This window comes from Pempheris klunzingeri, chromosome 4, assembly GCF_042242105.1.
Source record: "Pempheris klunzingeri isolate RE-2024b chromosome 4, fPemKlu1.hap1, whole genome shotgun sequence".
Lineage (NCBI taxonomy): Eukaryota > Metazoa > Chordata > Actinopteri > Acropomatiformes > Pempheridae > Pempheris > Pempheris klunzingeri.
This window is the reverse complement of record NC_092015.1, coordinates 27,940,355-27,954,931: the sequence shown is the minus strand read 5'-3', so window position 1 is coordinate 27,954,931 and position 14,577 is coordinate 27,940,355. Positions and strand designations below refer to the sequence as shown.

The 14,577-nt window shown below is 44.7% G+C and overlaps 1 protein-coding gene across 2 annotated transcripts in view; it reads right to left on the bottom strand.

Annotated features, from left to right (window-relative positions):
* Nucleotides 1-1,994: 1,994 nt before the first annotated feature.
* phldb1b (pleckstrin homology-like domain, family B, member 1b) overlaps nt 1,995-14,577 on the bottom strand; it is a 65,323-nt gene continuing 52,740 nt past the window's right edge. For both annotated transcript variants that reach the window (XM_070829418.1, XM_070829419.1), the window contains 8 exons: nt 14,431-14,533; nt 13,636-13,680; nt 12,219-12,561; nt 10,394-10,484; nt 9,022-9,168; nt 8,406-8,625; nt 5,298-5,383; nt 1,995-3,045 (listed from right to left, as the gene is read on the bottom strand). In XM_070829418.1, coding sequence (XP_070685519.1) covers nt 2,905-3,045; nt 5,298-5,383; nt 8,406-8,625; nt 9,022-9,168; nt 10,394-10,484; nt 12,219-12,561; nt 13,636-13,680; nt 14,431-14,533 — 1,176 coding nt within the window. In that variant the 3' untranslated portion in view covers nt 1,995-2,904. The remainder of the gene's footprint in view (nt 3,046-5,297; nt 5,384-8,405; nt 8,626-9,021; nt 9,169-10,393; nt 10,485-12,218; nt 12,562-13,635; nt 13,681-14,430; nt 14,534-14,577) is intronic.

The window sequence follows — 14,577 nt, the reverse complement described above, 5'->3', positions numbered from 1 at the left end:
AAAATGACAAAAATAAGTAAAAATTGTACTTCTTTCCATACAATACTGTTTCATTTCAATAGTAAGATTATTTTTTCATTCAGGCATCCTCTTTACAGTATATATAGTTTCCTTTCTTTTCAACATAGATAACAGTAATGTAGATACCACCTACTATCAACAGACATGATTTAACAGCCTTGCCAGTGTTGAATAGTTTAGTTAGCACATGTTCAATGTGCAGGGAAAGTAAAGGCAAGGGGGGACAGAATATATTAAGGTCTTTTCACTAGTCTTCTCCTGTTTAGAAGTAAACGTGTCACTATCTCAGGCACCACAACCATAAATTATCATTACTGTACCGACACATGAAACTAAACAACAGTTCCACATGTTCCAAAAAAAAAATCACAGCCTAGCTTGTCCTAGAAAATAGCGTCAGTTAACTACAAACAGTCGTGTTCACAGCCGATCAATAGATTCACAATGCGATGATGACACTGAACAAACACGCCAGGTGAGCCCGCTCAGTTACGGTCTGTTAAAGCTGAAAATACCAGATTTCGTTATTCATCCTCATGCATGCAGGCCTCCGCTCACAGTGGGGAATCAAAGCAGGGACGAGTCGGTGACTTTATCACTGATGATGGAATTCGGTAATGAGGTATTAAATTATAAGCTGAATGAACAGATTTTTTTTTATACATAATGGTAAACAGCAACAATTACCACTAAAATAATGTCTTTATTGATTCTATGACTACATTTTAAGAGGGTATCTCATAACCCCATTTTTCCCCCCTTTCTATCGAGTGTAAGAACCAATCGTTACTGAATATTGGTGGAATGTGCCTTTAATGATAAGTGGACACATGTTAGGAGTTTAAAAGAGGAGAGTGCACTGGCTGATCCCCACTGTGCTCAGGGCCTCTGGTATCTGTCCCCTCAGTGCTGTAGAAAACCTCATGCAAACCTGTCCACAGCTCAGAAACCCAAATTAAAATGCATTCATACGATTGTAGCCTTCTAGCGAGGCTGTACCGGACTCACAGACATGGCATCGATAACAACAGATAGTCAAGGCACACATCAGAATTGCATTAGTCCGTATTTTTGATCCTGTGGTCCTGCGTGGGTGTGGTCTCTGTAGCGCCCTCTAGTGCTTTACTTTAGGCTGGCAGTGATGATGGCTGCTTCCCAGCTGTCTAGTAGCATCATCAAATTAGCTAAAGGCTACTTGGCAAATAGATGAGCTTTTTCTGTTTCTACGTGAGCACACAAAGTTATGCTGCGTGCATGCACGTCTGCACCTTGGGTCGGCAACCAGGCGGCACGATCGACACAGTGACACATGTCAAACTGAGAATGTGGCTGCTATGGTCAGACCGATTCACTGTGCAGTCTGCATGTGAGTGCTGGATATCAGTGTGCCACCAACGTGTTGAGACTCTTTAAAGGCCTGTTGAGCCTAGCTCGTTTAGCCTAGCTCGTTTAGCCTAGCTTGTTTAGCCTAGCTTAGCTCAAAGATGGGAGGCACATGGAGACCATCCCACCGAGAAGTGATGAATGAAGCACATTTCTTTACGTGCCAGACTGTTCCTTATAATAAACAGTCAAATAGGAATCAGTTAGCTTCTCCTAGCATAAAGACTGGAGGCGAGGGGAAAAGGCTCTGTTGAACAATAAAAAGAATCTGCCTACCAATTATACAAGCAAGAAATGTTTAGCAGTGAGTTTGGGAGCAGCTTCCTGTCTTTATGCTCAGCTGAGCTATGAGGCTGCTGGTTCTAGCTTCATATTTAACATCACAGTGGTGTCAGCCTTCTCATCGAACACTTGGAAAGTTCAGACAGAGCTGGAAGGAGACAAGAATTAATGCTAAGCTTAGCTTAGCTTAGCTTAGCTTAGCATGAAGACGGGAAGCAGAGTTCAGTTCTTTGAAAGCTTTGGAGCAGAGTCAGCTTCTCAAAATGTCAATCTAAAGTAATAAGCCTGAATTATTATCAGCATTATTCTGGGATTAGTGGAGCGTTTTCATTTTACATCACCATTCTTAAATACACTGAACGCTGCACCAAATAATGTTCATCAGCAACATCAGCACCGGCTTTTCAAACCTCGTATTGGTGGAACCATAGTGAGACCTGCAGAGTGAACTCCTGAGCTGCAGTGGGTCAGAGCCTTAACAAAAGTACCCCCAGTTACTTTGGTAAGCCTGCGTGGAGCGATGTGGCTGTGGCCGCCTCAGCGTGCTGCAGATGCTGTGTTTAGTTAGTCTGTGGTCTAAGAGCAGCACTGACGTGAAGTGACTTGTGGACTTGGAGGATGCAAAGTGTTACCGTGTTCCACTGTTACAGACAAATGTGCTGGACTCTTAAAATCATCTGACTGACTTCTCATATTTCTCATAGATGTGTTTCTAAATTATCTGATTGAAGGTTCTTTTAAACTCTTTCTGTCTCAGCTGATGACAGAAACTGCTCGTGAGGAACACTCAAACAAAACATTGGCATTATGTCATTTGGCAATTTTCTCTATAAGTAAAAAAAAAGAAGAAAGGAAACATAATACAAAAGGTTCAACAAACAGTAACTAGAAGATCTCCATTTGGCAATATAGAAAGGCTTTTTAAAAGTCTTTGACAGGTATACATTTTGGTTTATATACAGATGTGTTTGTAAGCGTGTGTGTCCTGCAAGGGCTCCCTTTTTCAATCCAAACAGAATCACGTAGAAAATGTGGAGGTGAAAACATCTACATTGTAAAATCAAAGTGTGAGATTAAAAACGTAAAGTAACAAAGAAGGCGTTTTGTCCACTGTGGACTGGAAACAGGGGGGGGGGGGGGACTGTAGAGTCTGTGATGGGAGAGTCCCTGCCGAAACCACCTGCTCTTCACCTGCGCTCTCTGTAGTCTCTGTGTGTCTCAGTTCATGAACTGCGTGTATCCCTCTGCTCCTGTGACGATCACGTCCATCCAGATCCTCATGGCTTCTGCTGAGGGGGCCACCATGTAGTAGAGCCGGTCGTGAGTCTTTACGCAGAAGGTCAGGGAGGGGTTCGGGCTCTGGAGGGCAGAAGAAAAGAGAAAACTAGGAACCCACTTTCATGTACAGCTCTTAGTCTCACTGCCACACAGGACAGCCTGTATTCTCACTATTCATTGTATCAGAGCTGCACTGTCAATGGGGAGAACTTCAGTTGACCCCAATGAGACAGTTTGGTGGGAGTCCACATGGTTCATGCATAATAATAACTCTATCGGTCCGTATTAAATGTTTAAGTACTAGCTGATCTTTGTAAAACTCTTGCTGCTGTTCTGATGATATTTTCAGAATCCTTAAAGCTGCACCTATTTTTCATCAACAATAAATCAAATGACTGCAAGTTGAAAGACGTTGCTCGTATCAATACATCAATACAGGATTTCACCCAATTCTGCAGCGCCTCTCAGCTCTGCAAGAGGTTTTAAGCATTTTGGTTCTGTGGCCCACAACATCACCGTCTCTCTTCCGGCTCCAGTTGTGTTCAGAGAAAAAGCTCCCATAAGCCCAGTGGACTGTGCACGACCCCCACAGCGTCTAACAGCAGACAGAGGAGCCACTGGTGAACAAGTCCAGCAGCTACGATGACTGTCCATGTCCAGCAGTGAGAGACAGAATTGACCATTTCTATAATTTTAAGGATGATTTGTACAAATGGAACCACAATTTTAAGGATGAGCTTTTAATCTCCAGTATAACTGTGTATGTTTTTATTTCTTGACTACTTAATGCATTCATACTGTTCTGGTGTCAACACAAACCAGGAGGATGTCATTATCATGTGGTTAGAAACATCGTTAGAAACAGAAGTGCAACCTGGGAAAAGGGGTTAAATCTCTTTTGTTTAGGAGGATTCTAGAAATATTTTCAGAACAGCATCAAGTGTTGTTAACACCCGTCTGTGTTTTTCAAAGATCATAAAGTATTTATGTTGTGACGGAAACAGAAATAACAGACGCTTTGGCTCCAGGACTCTAATATAATGGTATCAAATGAAACGTGTGATAAATGAACAGAAATCCAAAGACGGACACTGAACACCTGCAAATATCTGGAGCACTAATCCAAAAAATACTGGTAATATGAATTAATTGGTGTGTGAACAACACATCAGTCTGTTGCTGATTTGCACAGATTGCAAGACAATAATCAATAAAGAAACTAAAATGGGTGTTTCCCCCATTAAATCGTTCTGTTTGTGGAGGAGCAGCCAAGCAAACTACTGTACAATTTATTTCGTCCTTACAGACGTTCCACTCTTCTGCATCACTTTTTACTTTTCCAAACCATCATCTTTGTGTCTTTGCTGAGTCTTGAGGCTTTAAAGTTTTTCTCTGTAATGTGACATTGGAAGTGACAAGTAAAATCAAAGTTCCAGAGTTGATCAGAGCCACACAGTTAGTCGGAGTGCCGCGCCTTGTGTCAGGCCATCAAACGCGAACGCACACACACTGAAGATGGGGAGGCAGCAGCGGCTCAGCTTTATGTTTGAGATATTAAAGAAAAAATGGCAAGACGTGAAAGGCTCCAGTCAAGCAGCAGGCAGCCCTGATCATAAAGAACTGAGACATGGCCAACAGCTACATCTACAGCTCGATGGGAAATTACCGCTTCCTGAACAGAGAAGTGTCTTTGAAAACACGTAAAAAGGAGGGAGAGAAATCAAATGGGGTCGTACGTTTGTTGAGCTGTAAAACCACTAAAATGACTTCAGAACTTCAGTCAGGAAGTGGCGAAGTGCTGTATTACCTGGATGTTCCTGCTCAGCCTACTTCACACAATAACTAACTCTTCTAAAACATGTCAAAAGGATATTTACTCTGCTACATGGACACACATAAGTAGGCAGGTTGTTGTTTTCTAACCACTTGGTTTACACTGGGATGGACAGAGGGATCAGGCAGGATTAGCAATTCAAATTACAAACACACACACACACACACACGAGTCAAACTGCCTGAGGTCATTAAACCCAAGTCTTAACCATGCACACTGTCCTCAGTTTACTGTCACATCACACGGTCTACGGTTGGGACACACAGGGTTCGGTGGGCGAGCAGAGAGCGTGGATACATACACTGGTCATATTCAAGTTGAAAAATCCCTTCTGTGACAGCAGCCGGCCAAAGCAAAAGCACGAACGGGGAAAGAAAAGAAGCAAATCACAGCGTGTGCAGAAACAGATTTTAAATGAAAGAGAATGAAAAATGAAAATAAACAAACCGTGAAAAGGATGAGAGAAAATGTTTGTTTGCGGAGCTCATTCACAGCATACCTTTGTGGCACTGCGGAGGTGATCATAATAGACCTCTTCTATTGCCTGGAAGTAGATCACACCCTTCAGCTTGGTCTCGTGTTTGTCTGTGGGAAGGAAAAAAACGCGGGTTTGGTCAAAGACTAAAATACATTGACAGCAGCAGACTTTTCTTGGCTAGAAAAGCCTCGGCGCATCTCTTCCGTGTCACCTGGAATAACGACAGGGAGAACACAAGATGCGGTCATTATAAAACCAAGAAATCAAACTTTGATCATGACCAATTTATGGTTTGTGATGATGGATGGAAAAAGACAACCACAGCACTTTTTCTCTGTTTTCAAACCAATGGGGCTCTCATTGTATTTTCACACTTGACTGCATTCTTACGCTACTCTGGTACATCATTGCAGTTTGTTTCATCAGCCACTGCAGAACTGCAGTAAGGAACCGGTGGGGAACTCAACACCCCTCTCTACCTCCAGGCACAAACACTCCACAAGCCAACTTAAGAGTAGTAGGTAGAAGCGCTGCGCTTCATTTCGAGGAATAACACTTTCTTTTTAATACGCAGCTATTATCTGCTAATGACCTCTTTAGCATTCAAATAGCCCTGCATTTGCATCTCATTTGACTGCATCTAAATAACCCAAACTGTGGTTGTGGTTGAGGTTGATTAACGTGAATTAGCAGCGCTCATGACTTACGCTCCTCACCTCCCCTTCGCCACTGTTCAAGGTCAAGAGACAAGGGCGAGCGATGCATCTCAATCAGCCTCCTCAGAGAGAGCAGCGCCGTGCGCATTTTAACTACCACCAAAGTAATCTCAATACACCTCCACACCCTGGCTCACTTTCAACAAGGTACGCTTTAAGCAGCTTTAAGCAGAACCTTCTGAGGACTTCAAAGGCCTGACAGCGACTTCAGTGTCCCAGAGCTCGCAGCGCAGCATCAAATTACACGACCGTGCACGCTACATACGACATGCGCTGCTGCTCAAGGGTCTGGAGGACACACGTTCTGTCTGTCACTCATCCACAGCAGGAAATATCTGCCACTTTGCATAGTAAATGTTTACGCTTAATGCAACTACTTTACCGACTTCACAGCTGTGAGCTCTGACATTTCCATATAGTTGCCACAACGTTGTGCTCGTGTCTGCTGTGACAGGCCGGTGACACGCAGGATTTTAAGGCACCGGGTGGACAAGTGGACGGGAGCAGCAGAGGAGTCTATCGAAGCATCGTTCATTCAGTCAGCTTTTATGTATAAGGTGCCAGTTCATGACAAACGTTATTTCAAGACACTTTTCACGCAGAGCAGGTCAAGACCAAACTCCAACGACTCGAGAATGTCCACATGTGCAAGAACCTGGAGCCGGTGGCAAGAACAAACTCAAAGAGAACCCGGCTCAGAGGTGGGCGGTCGTCACTCTGCCTCGGCCAGTGTAACTAACAGCACACTCAGGTACCTCCATTTCCTCTTACTTTACACTCAGCTCTTAATACAACTCCACAATATTTCAAGGGAACTACTACTTAAATCCTTTTCACTTCACTCCACTTATCTGACAGCTTTAGTGACAGACCTCACACGCTGAGCCCATAAATCATGACGCACTGTTGTACCTCTAACTAGCCGACAGTAAAGAAAGTAGTTCAGCTTAGCTCCACCTACACCAGCTACTACAGTAAAATGCTAATTACTTTACTTTTCTGCTTTCTGAGTTCTTTTAAGAATATTCTGCTGATAATAGCTGACTACGTTTGATGAGGTGACACTTTTAATGCAGGACTTGAACTTGTAACTGGGTATTCTTGTACTGCAGTACTGATCTGAGCACTTCCATTACAACTGAATGCAGTTCAAACACAACAGATACTACGTTCTAGAGGCTTCCCACTTAACTTAGACTTAAACACAAAGTGTAACTGCTCAACATTCCTCTCCCCTCACGTAAAGCACCAGCAGCTTGGTTTGATAAACTTAAGCTGCATTTATAATTTGTGTAGCTGCACAAAAGGAATGAGCCTCTACTCAGACAAAAGCCTGAACAAAGTAGAGAAGCCGTGTCCTGGTGTAACAAGATATAGGAAAGGCATATTTCTTTCTTGAAATAATGCATGAGAAAGTGGAGGCACTTTATATTTGAGGACATTTATGGATTCAGAACATCAGATTTCCTATTTGAATGGAGAGCACTAGTCTAACATCCACTCCTATACAGAGTGTTGTATTATGGGTTATTGCTAAACTAAGGAGTTTCTCCAGGTACAGTCTCGGTGTGTTTTTGGAGTCACTGTAATCAGCCCTCTAAGTGTTGATGGATCTCGGTTTAACCTGCAGGAGCTTCTGGAGGCTTGTGTCCTGTGTTTTAGCGCCACAGAGAAAATAAACCAGTCAAAGTGAGCGGAAAACATCTCCTGCCATTGTTGCTGTGGAAACAGGCACGAGGCCGAATCATCCGTCAAACTGCACAGTTATCGATGCCACACTCGTGTTGAAGAGCTCATTCGGAGCGCTTCAGACAGGAGAGGGGGTCCGTATGAGTCTGACGGACAAGAGTTTCTGCTTTTGTAGTAAATATTTCATGTTTGACTTTTACAAGAATCCGAATGAAGCCCATTTCCTCATTAAAACAACAGTACCCGAGGACACTTCCTCACAGGACCACCATTTGTGGGAGGAGTGCTGCTAAATTTTGTTACTAGGAGCACCAGTGTAAATACGCCCCCTGTTTTCATTCATCTATTTGCTTTATATTAAATAAATACATAGATATGATGAAAGGTACGTAACACTGTGTATAAGCTGTAAAGAATTGCTGCAGAAGGTCACTGTGTTCCACCTCGTTACCCTGCATTTGCTATTTGAGCAGCACTTAATTATCCATTACCATCAGTATAGATGTGTATTGTTATTTTGAGCTGCTTAATGAGGGTTGAAGTGTCTCACTGCAGGTGTGACACTGTAAAAAGATTTGTTTACAGCTGTGTGTTTGTAGAAAGGCTGAATAAGCAGCAGTTTGAGTGTGTGTTTAATGATCAGTGCTCCAATGTACTTGCTTCAAGCTACTGAGTAAAAAGTAGCACCACGTGTTCAGATAAGAGCAAGAGTCCTGTGTCTTACCAACGTAGTAGGAGAAGGTCCTTTTGAGGCGGTCGAAGACAAACCAGCGCTTCTTCCAGGACTTGATCTTGCCCCCCATCTTCACCAGGTAGCCCTTGCACATCTTCTCTGTGAGGATGACGTTGTAGCAGGTGTCCACGCTGTGGCCCGACGACTCCACGTGGGAGCGCAGGTCGAACTCCTCCTTCCGAATGGGCAGGTAGCGAGTCATCGGACGGGCCTGGACAGAGCAAAGGAAACACAGGAGGATAAACTACTGGTGCAGCAGGGGGGGTCAGATACACAGGCCAGACCAGATGTCAGATGAAACAGCTGGACTGATTAGAAATTGAGCGAACTCAAATCTCAAATAATGGAATATCCTGATCAAACTGTGTGATTTTTTCTGTCCATGAAGGGATGCAGTGTCCTCTGATGGTGTGAAAGCTTTCATACACGTTTGAATCCTGTTGGTCTGAAAATGGCCAAATTGAATTCTGGCACAAAATGTTCCCTGCCGGGGAGTCATGGCGTCCGCCCTCAGAAGCACTCATGTGTAAAAACCCTGCCATGTTTGTAGCTGACAGCTAGAGTCATTTTCCACCGTGCAAACTCAATCATGTCTCATTTTACTGACCTGCGAGAAGTTCTTGGCCCTCATCTTGACCTCCTTCTCCACGAGCTGCTGTCGGTGGAAAGTTTCATCCTGCAGTCTTTTCTCCGCCTCCTCCCTCCTCCTCCTCTCCTCCTCCAGCATCTGACGGCGAGCCAGGCTCTCTCGCTCCTGCAGGAGAGCGCTTTCATTAAATATTTTTTTGATCTATGGAAGGGCTTTGCAGAGATCGCACGCTCTTTCTTTGGTTTGGCCAGAGCTCAGCTTCACGTTCATACATTTATGTACATGTTTCTGTGCCGGGAGCTGCTGGACACCATGCGGCTCCATCACAGTGACCGCTCCTTTAAACACAAAGCTTTTGACTATTGGGAGGAGCGACACACACATTCAAATACAATACTTTGCAGAGATACATGCAGAGACTCAAAAAAGATTGTAAAAAACGCAGAGGGCAGCCAGGAGGGGAAAATACACACACAAGTACCAAGTGTGTTTAAAATGAATCCTGACAGTGAAAATAATAAAATATCCTGATGCTAACCTTAACATCCTTGTTTCCTTCACTTGTCTTTTACTTGTATCTTAGTCCCCCCCACTGAATGATAATAATATAATACTTATAAGACAAAACGCAGCAGAGAGGAGGTAGGAGGGAAAAAAAACGCTGATGATGAGATGATAGACGAGATAAAAGACAATAAAAACCCTGAAGACTGGAAAATATGAACAAATACAAATAAAAGAATTTAAGCAATAAAAATAAGAAGATCAAAGATGAAAAGCATGAAGGCGATAAAAAGACTGTAAAAATGGGTTTTAATGGAGTGAAAGAAATCAGTGCCTCAGAGCCTGAAGACGTGAGGACGAGAGCAGAGAGGAATCATGACAGAAACTGGGAAGGTTTCACGTCAATCAAATAAAGGAAGTGGACTGCACCCACAGTCACAGATTTGCATGAGATTTGTAGTAATTTCATATCATCCTAAACGTTTTTTCTACATTCTTACAGGCCGCCCACTTCCTCTTCCTCATCACAGTGGCCTCCAGATTAACGGCACGTACAGAACTTGAACAAAGGAGCTGAATTCATAAAAATTCATGTGGAAGAATGCTCAGAGAGAATGTGGGACAGACCAGAAAACTGATTGGATCATCTTTACTGTCAGTTTAAGCGTCTTCATCGGGCCACGAAAAGATGAAGGCGTCTGAAACATGGGGGCCAATAAAAATGAATGAAAGGCTCCAGTTGTTGTCCTGAGGCTTTATTTTTCACATTCACTGTTCTGAGCTATTGACAGGAGCACCAGAGGCCCTCTCATCAGTCACTACGTATGGATCCAGAACGACTGGGCTCTCACACTGTTACACTGGCTTTTCACGTTGTGTCTCTTACCCGCGATTCAATAAGTCTGGCTTTCTCCAGCTGCGCCTCCTTCAGCATTTTCTCCATCTCCTCGATTTTCAGCGCGTCCACTCCTCCGACACTGACGTCACAAACAACAAAGCAGCGTTAGCACGTGACCTTCCCCTGCCTACCTCCTCACAAACACAAGCAGCTCGTGCATTTAACAACTACGGAGCTGCGTATCAACTCAGTTAACCTTTTACTTCAAAGCAGAGTTCAAACAATATCTGCAGGGCGATTTTGTAGACAGTATTTATGAAGTCATTTCTCTGCAGATCTGAGGAAGGTCTAGTTCCTCAGTGTTTACTCCAGACATGTGTAAAAGCCTCTGATGCATTAAAAACATCCCAGGGAGACTCACCAATAACTGATACACACACTGATACTGACATTTACACATTTTAACTTAATTTTACTGAAGGAAATTGGACCAAAAAGTCACATTCGAGCTTCTCATCACCATCCAGGGCAGTACTGATCAACTGTGCAATATGGGGTCAGTCAACCTTCATCAAATGCTGTACATTGGTGGTGGTGACAACTGGACGAGATCTTAGAGTGAAGCCAATCATCGGGCTCATGTGGTGGTTTGTCTTCCAACAGCCTGATCCGTGGAGTCGTAGTGTAGTGTGGTGCGGTGCGGTGCGGTGCGGTGCGGTGCAGAGTAGAGTAGAGTAGAGTAGTGTAGAGTAGTGTAGTGTAGTGCAGTGCAGTGCAGTGTAGTGTAGTGGATGAGCGCCTCTAGCAGCTACGTGATTTTTAAAATGTATGTTATCGTGCTCTGAGGGTCTGCGTTTGGAGATGTGATGAAAAACAGACATCTTCTGTCGGTCTCTGTTGATTCACCAACACAACAAATGTGTTTTCCCAAATGTCCAATCCTGTGCAGTAGTTAAAGCAGTGGTGTTACGGCTCAAAAGATGTCGCATTCGGAAATATGTAGAATTATGTAGGCTCATAAACCACAGACAGAAACATTGGCTGTTTACAGAGGGTGAATGTATTCTATATACTGTTATATATGAGTGGAACAACTGCTCATTATAAAATCATAACAACTACCCAGAGTTATTGATACTCTGCTATGAAACATCCAAAACTTGGCTAGTAACTTCTCTGCTGTACCACGTCGTCCCTCCCTCCTGACTCCACCGTTTATTACACAGCACATCCCATTAAAGTCTTCTCAGACTCGACTAATTGTTTTTGGAACTGGGCTCATGAGAGCTATAAAAGGTGTTTGAACGATGAGTGCTGCGGTGAACACTGCTGTCGTACAGCACACAGCTTGGCCACATTAACAGATGGCCTACAAACGAGCCGCCCTGTGGACACGGACTAGGAGCGTCCTCGCTGTCTGTGCGTCTCTTCTGTGATACTTTGTAGAGCGGCTTGGTAGAGACGGTGATATGTTGAAATGAGGGCACAAATAACAAAAATAACATTTTTATGATTCACCAATTTCACATGTGTTTCACATGCCAACACACTCATTTAGCTCGAAACTATGAAAATATGAAAAAAAGGAGAGAGCTGAGATGAAAACATCTCCAAACAAATCTGTGCAGCGGCTGTTGTGTTGATTTCCAAAAACAATTGCATAAGTGCACTCCGTCTTAACATCTGCTCACAGTCAGTGTGAGTTTGGGCGGATTGATTCTGTCACACATATGTATGAAATCACATTCATGGGTTTAAATGATGGACTCCCTGCCTGGCATGCTCTGACTGTGTGTGTGTGTGTGTGTGTGTGTGTGTGTGTGTGTGTGTGTGTGTGTGTGTGTGTGTGTGTGTGCCTTTCCCTCCGCTGTACCTGGACATGTTATCTGGCGAGCAGGCCGAGTTGTTCCCTGTGGACACGCTGGTGTCCATGCTGTCGGAGCTCTCCAGGCTCAGGGTGTCGTAGGGCTGCTCTCCGGCTGACGGTGGCTGGTGGTGCAGGATGGAGTGGTGAACCAGAGGTGCAGGGCCTATGGAGCTGTGGCTCAGGGCGGGACTGTAGGCCATGATCGGGGAGTAGGAGGGCGACGGGGAGGATGAAGTCATGAGATGGGACTGGGAGCCGTGGAGCGCCTCCCACTGACACTGAGCCTCCACCGCCGCCCTCTGTTTGAGCTCGGCCAGACGACGGCGCTGCTCCTCGATCACCTGCTGACCTGGAGGGAGGAGGGCGAGCGCTGGTCAGTGGATTTGTCCTGATTTTGAACCGAGGTGGAAGACGGAAAAGTGGCTGAACTTTTAACCTGCATACAGGACAGCAGAGTTCCATCTGTGTCCTACGGAGCTGAGAGACCTCCACATTTAAACCCACATGCTAGCTACAGAGCTGCGCATCCCAAGCATCCCACACTGAAGAACCTCTAAGTGCACAACCATCACCAGCACCAGCCCACAAACCAGGAGGCCATAAACCATGCACCACACATACGAGTATGTGCTCTCTGTTACACAAGCTTGAGGATAACTGCAAAAACCCATCATCACAGAGTTCTTAGAATATCTAACTCTTCATGTTTGAAATCCATGCTGCTGTGCGCCTGATAACGGTGCAGACACATCTGGTAAGAAGTGCCCCGGTCGATAACTGCAGAGGAGGCGCCTACTGAACGCTGAGCATGCAAGATTTATTCTCCACCAGCAGGTTCATTCATAGAAGATTGATGGGAGAAGAGAAAGTGTTCAATGTTACACACAAAAGGCGAGATGAAAAGAAATGTTCGGAGGAGAGGAGTTAATGACACGCCAGAGATGGAAGAGACTGAGAGAGGAGCACGACGAGAGGAACGTAAGGGGGAGAGACGAGTCTGAAATTAACAGCTGCCAAGTGTCAAGTTCTGGTAAGCACCACCTTTGATGGATAAATCAATAAAAGGCTGGCTCGACTTCTGGGTAGAACTTGAATTTTTTAGATCCATACGTTCTTTGGTCTTCACCTGTGTTAAAGCTCTCAGACTGGCTCCTGATTGGTTGCCTGTTATGTGCCGGCATCCGATTCTCTGCGTCTCTTTTGTCTCGATGGCTAACGAGCCACATTAGCTTGAACTCGACTTATCTGAATGGTGAATTAACACACTGGGGAACTGCACTGCACTTTTTGCTTTAACCCTTGGCAGGAGAGGAGAACAGCTGATTTCAAACACTACATGAGCAGACAAACAGGATGAGTCCCGCTGAGTGAAACGAAGAGAACAGAGGACATTTTCGACTCCAGGACACGGTGATCCATCTACCTGCTGAGCTTCCCTCTACGGTGTTCTGTCTGGAGGTCTGGGGCTCTGAGGTGCAGCAGGGAGAGACGAGTCCGCAGACAGAGACGGGGACAGGGACAGACAGACAGACAGACAGACATGAGGAAAACCTGAACTGCAGACGCTGACAAGTGTGACTCACTCAGGTCTCCACCCCTGCAGCCGTGGGTGGCAGCCAGCTGAGCTAAAACAGCAGACTGCTTTCCTCTGATCCATCTAGTCAAACAGCACTAAGGCATGAGGAGGAAAAGAACCCTCTCTAAAACACACTGATGTCACACACACACACACACACACACACACAGCTCCATGGAGAAGAGTGGGGTAAGACGATTTAACAAGTTAACTGGTATATGAGTGTGCGTCACTGAAGGCAATCCTTTAATCACTTCTGAGTGTCTATTAGCTGATGGTTGGTTTGTCTGCTACAGTGACTAGAAACCCTTGTTCTATCTCTGTGATCTTGTAGTTCTCTGAAAGTCTAATTTCAGCTCTCAAGTGTAACACGTATATGTGCTCCAAGTCTGCTGTAACTGCCTCCTTCTTTCCTTGTGTCTTCTCTGTCCTATTTTTTGTGTAACGCACCTGAAGCTACATGAATGACGCAATGGAAATCACATGGATTGTTATTATTGTAGTTACTGTTTGGTCATCTAAAATGATCTTATAGACAGTTTAGCGTTTAGCTTAACTCTGTCCTACTGCCAACAGCCGCATGTTTCTATGACCATGTAAATTAAAAAGGTGGTTGAGTTGTTTTTGGAGGCCGGTCGTTACCTTTCTGCTGCAGAGCGAGCTGTCTCTTGGTCTCGATGTCCTGCAGGGTAGCAGCCAGGTTCCTGGGCAGACTGCCAGTGCTGTTGGCCACCAGCAGGGGGCTCTGCTTGGTCAGAGGGAGAGGGCAAAACATTAGGACTAAATGTG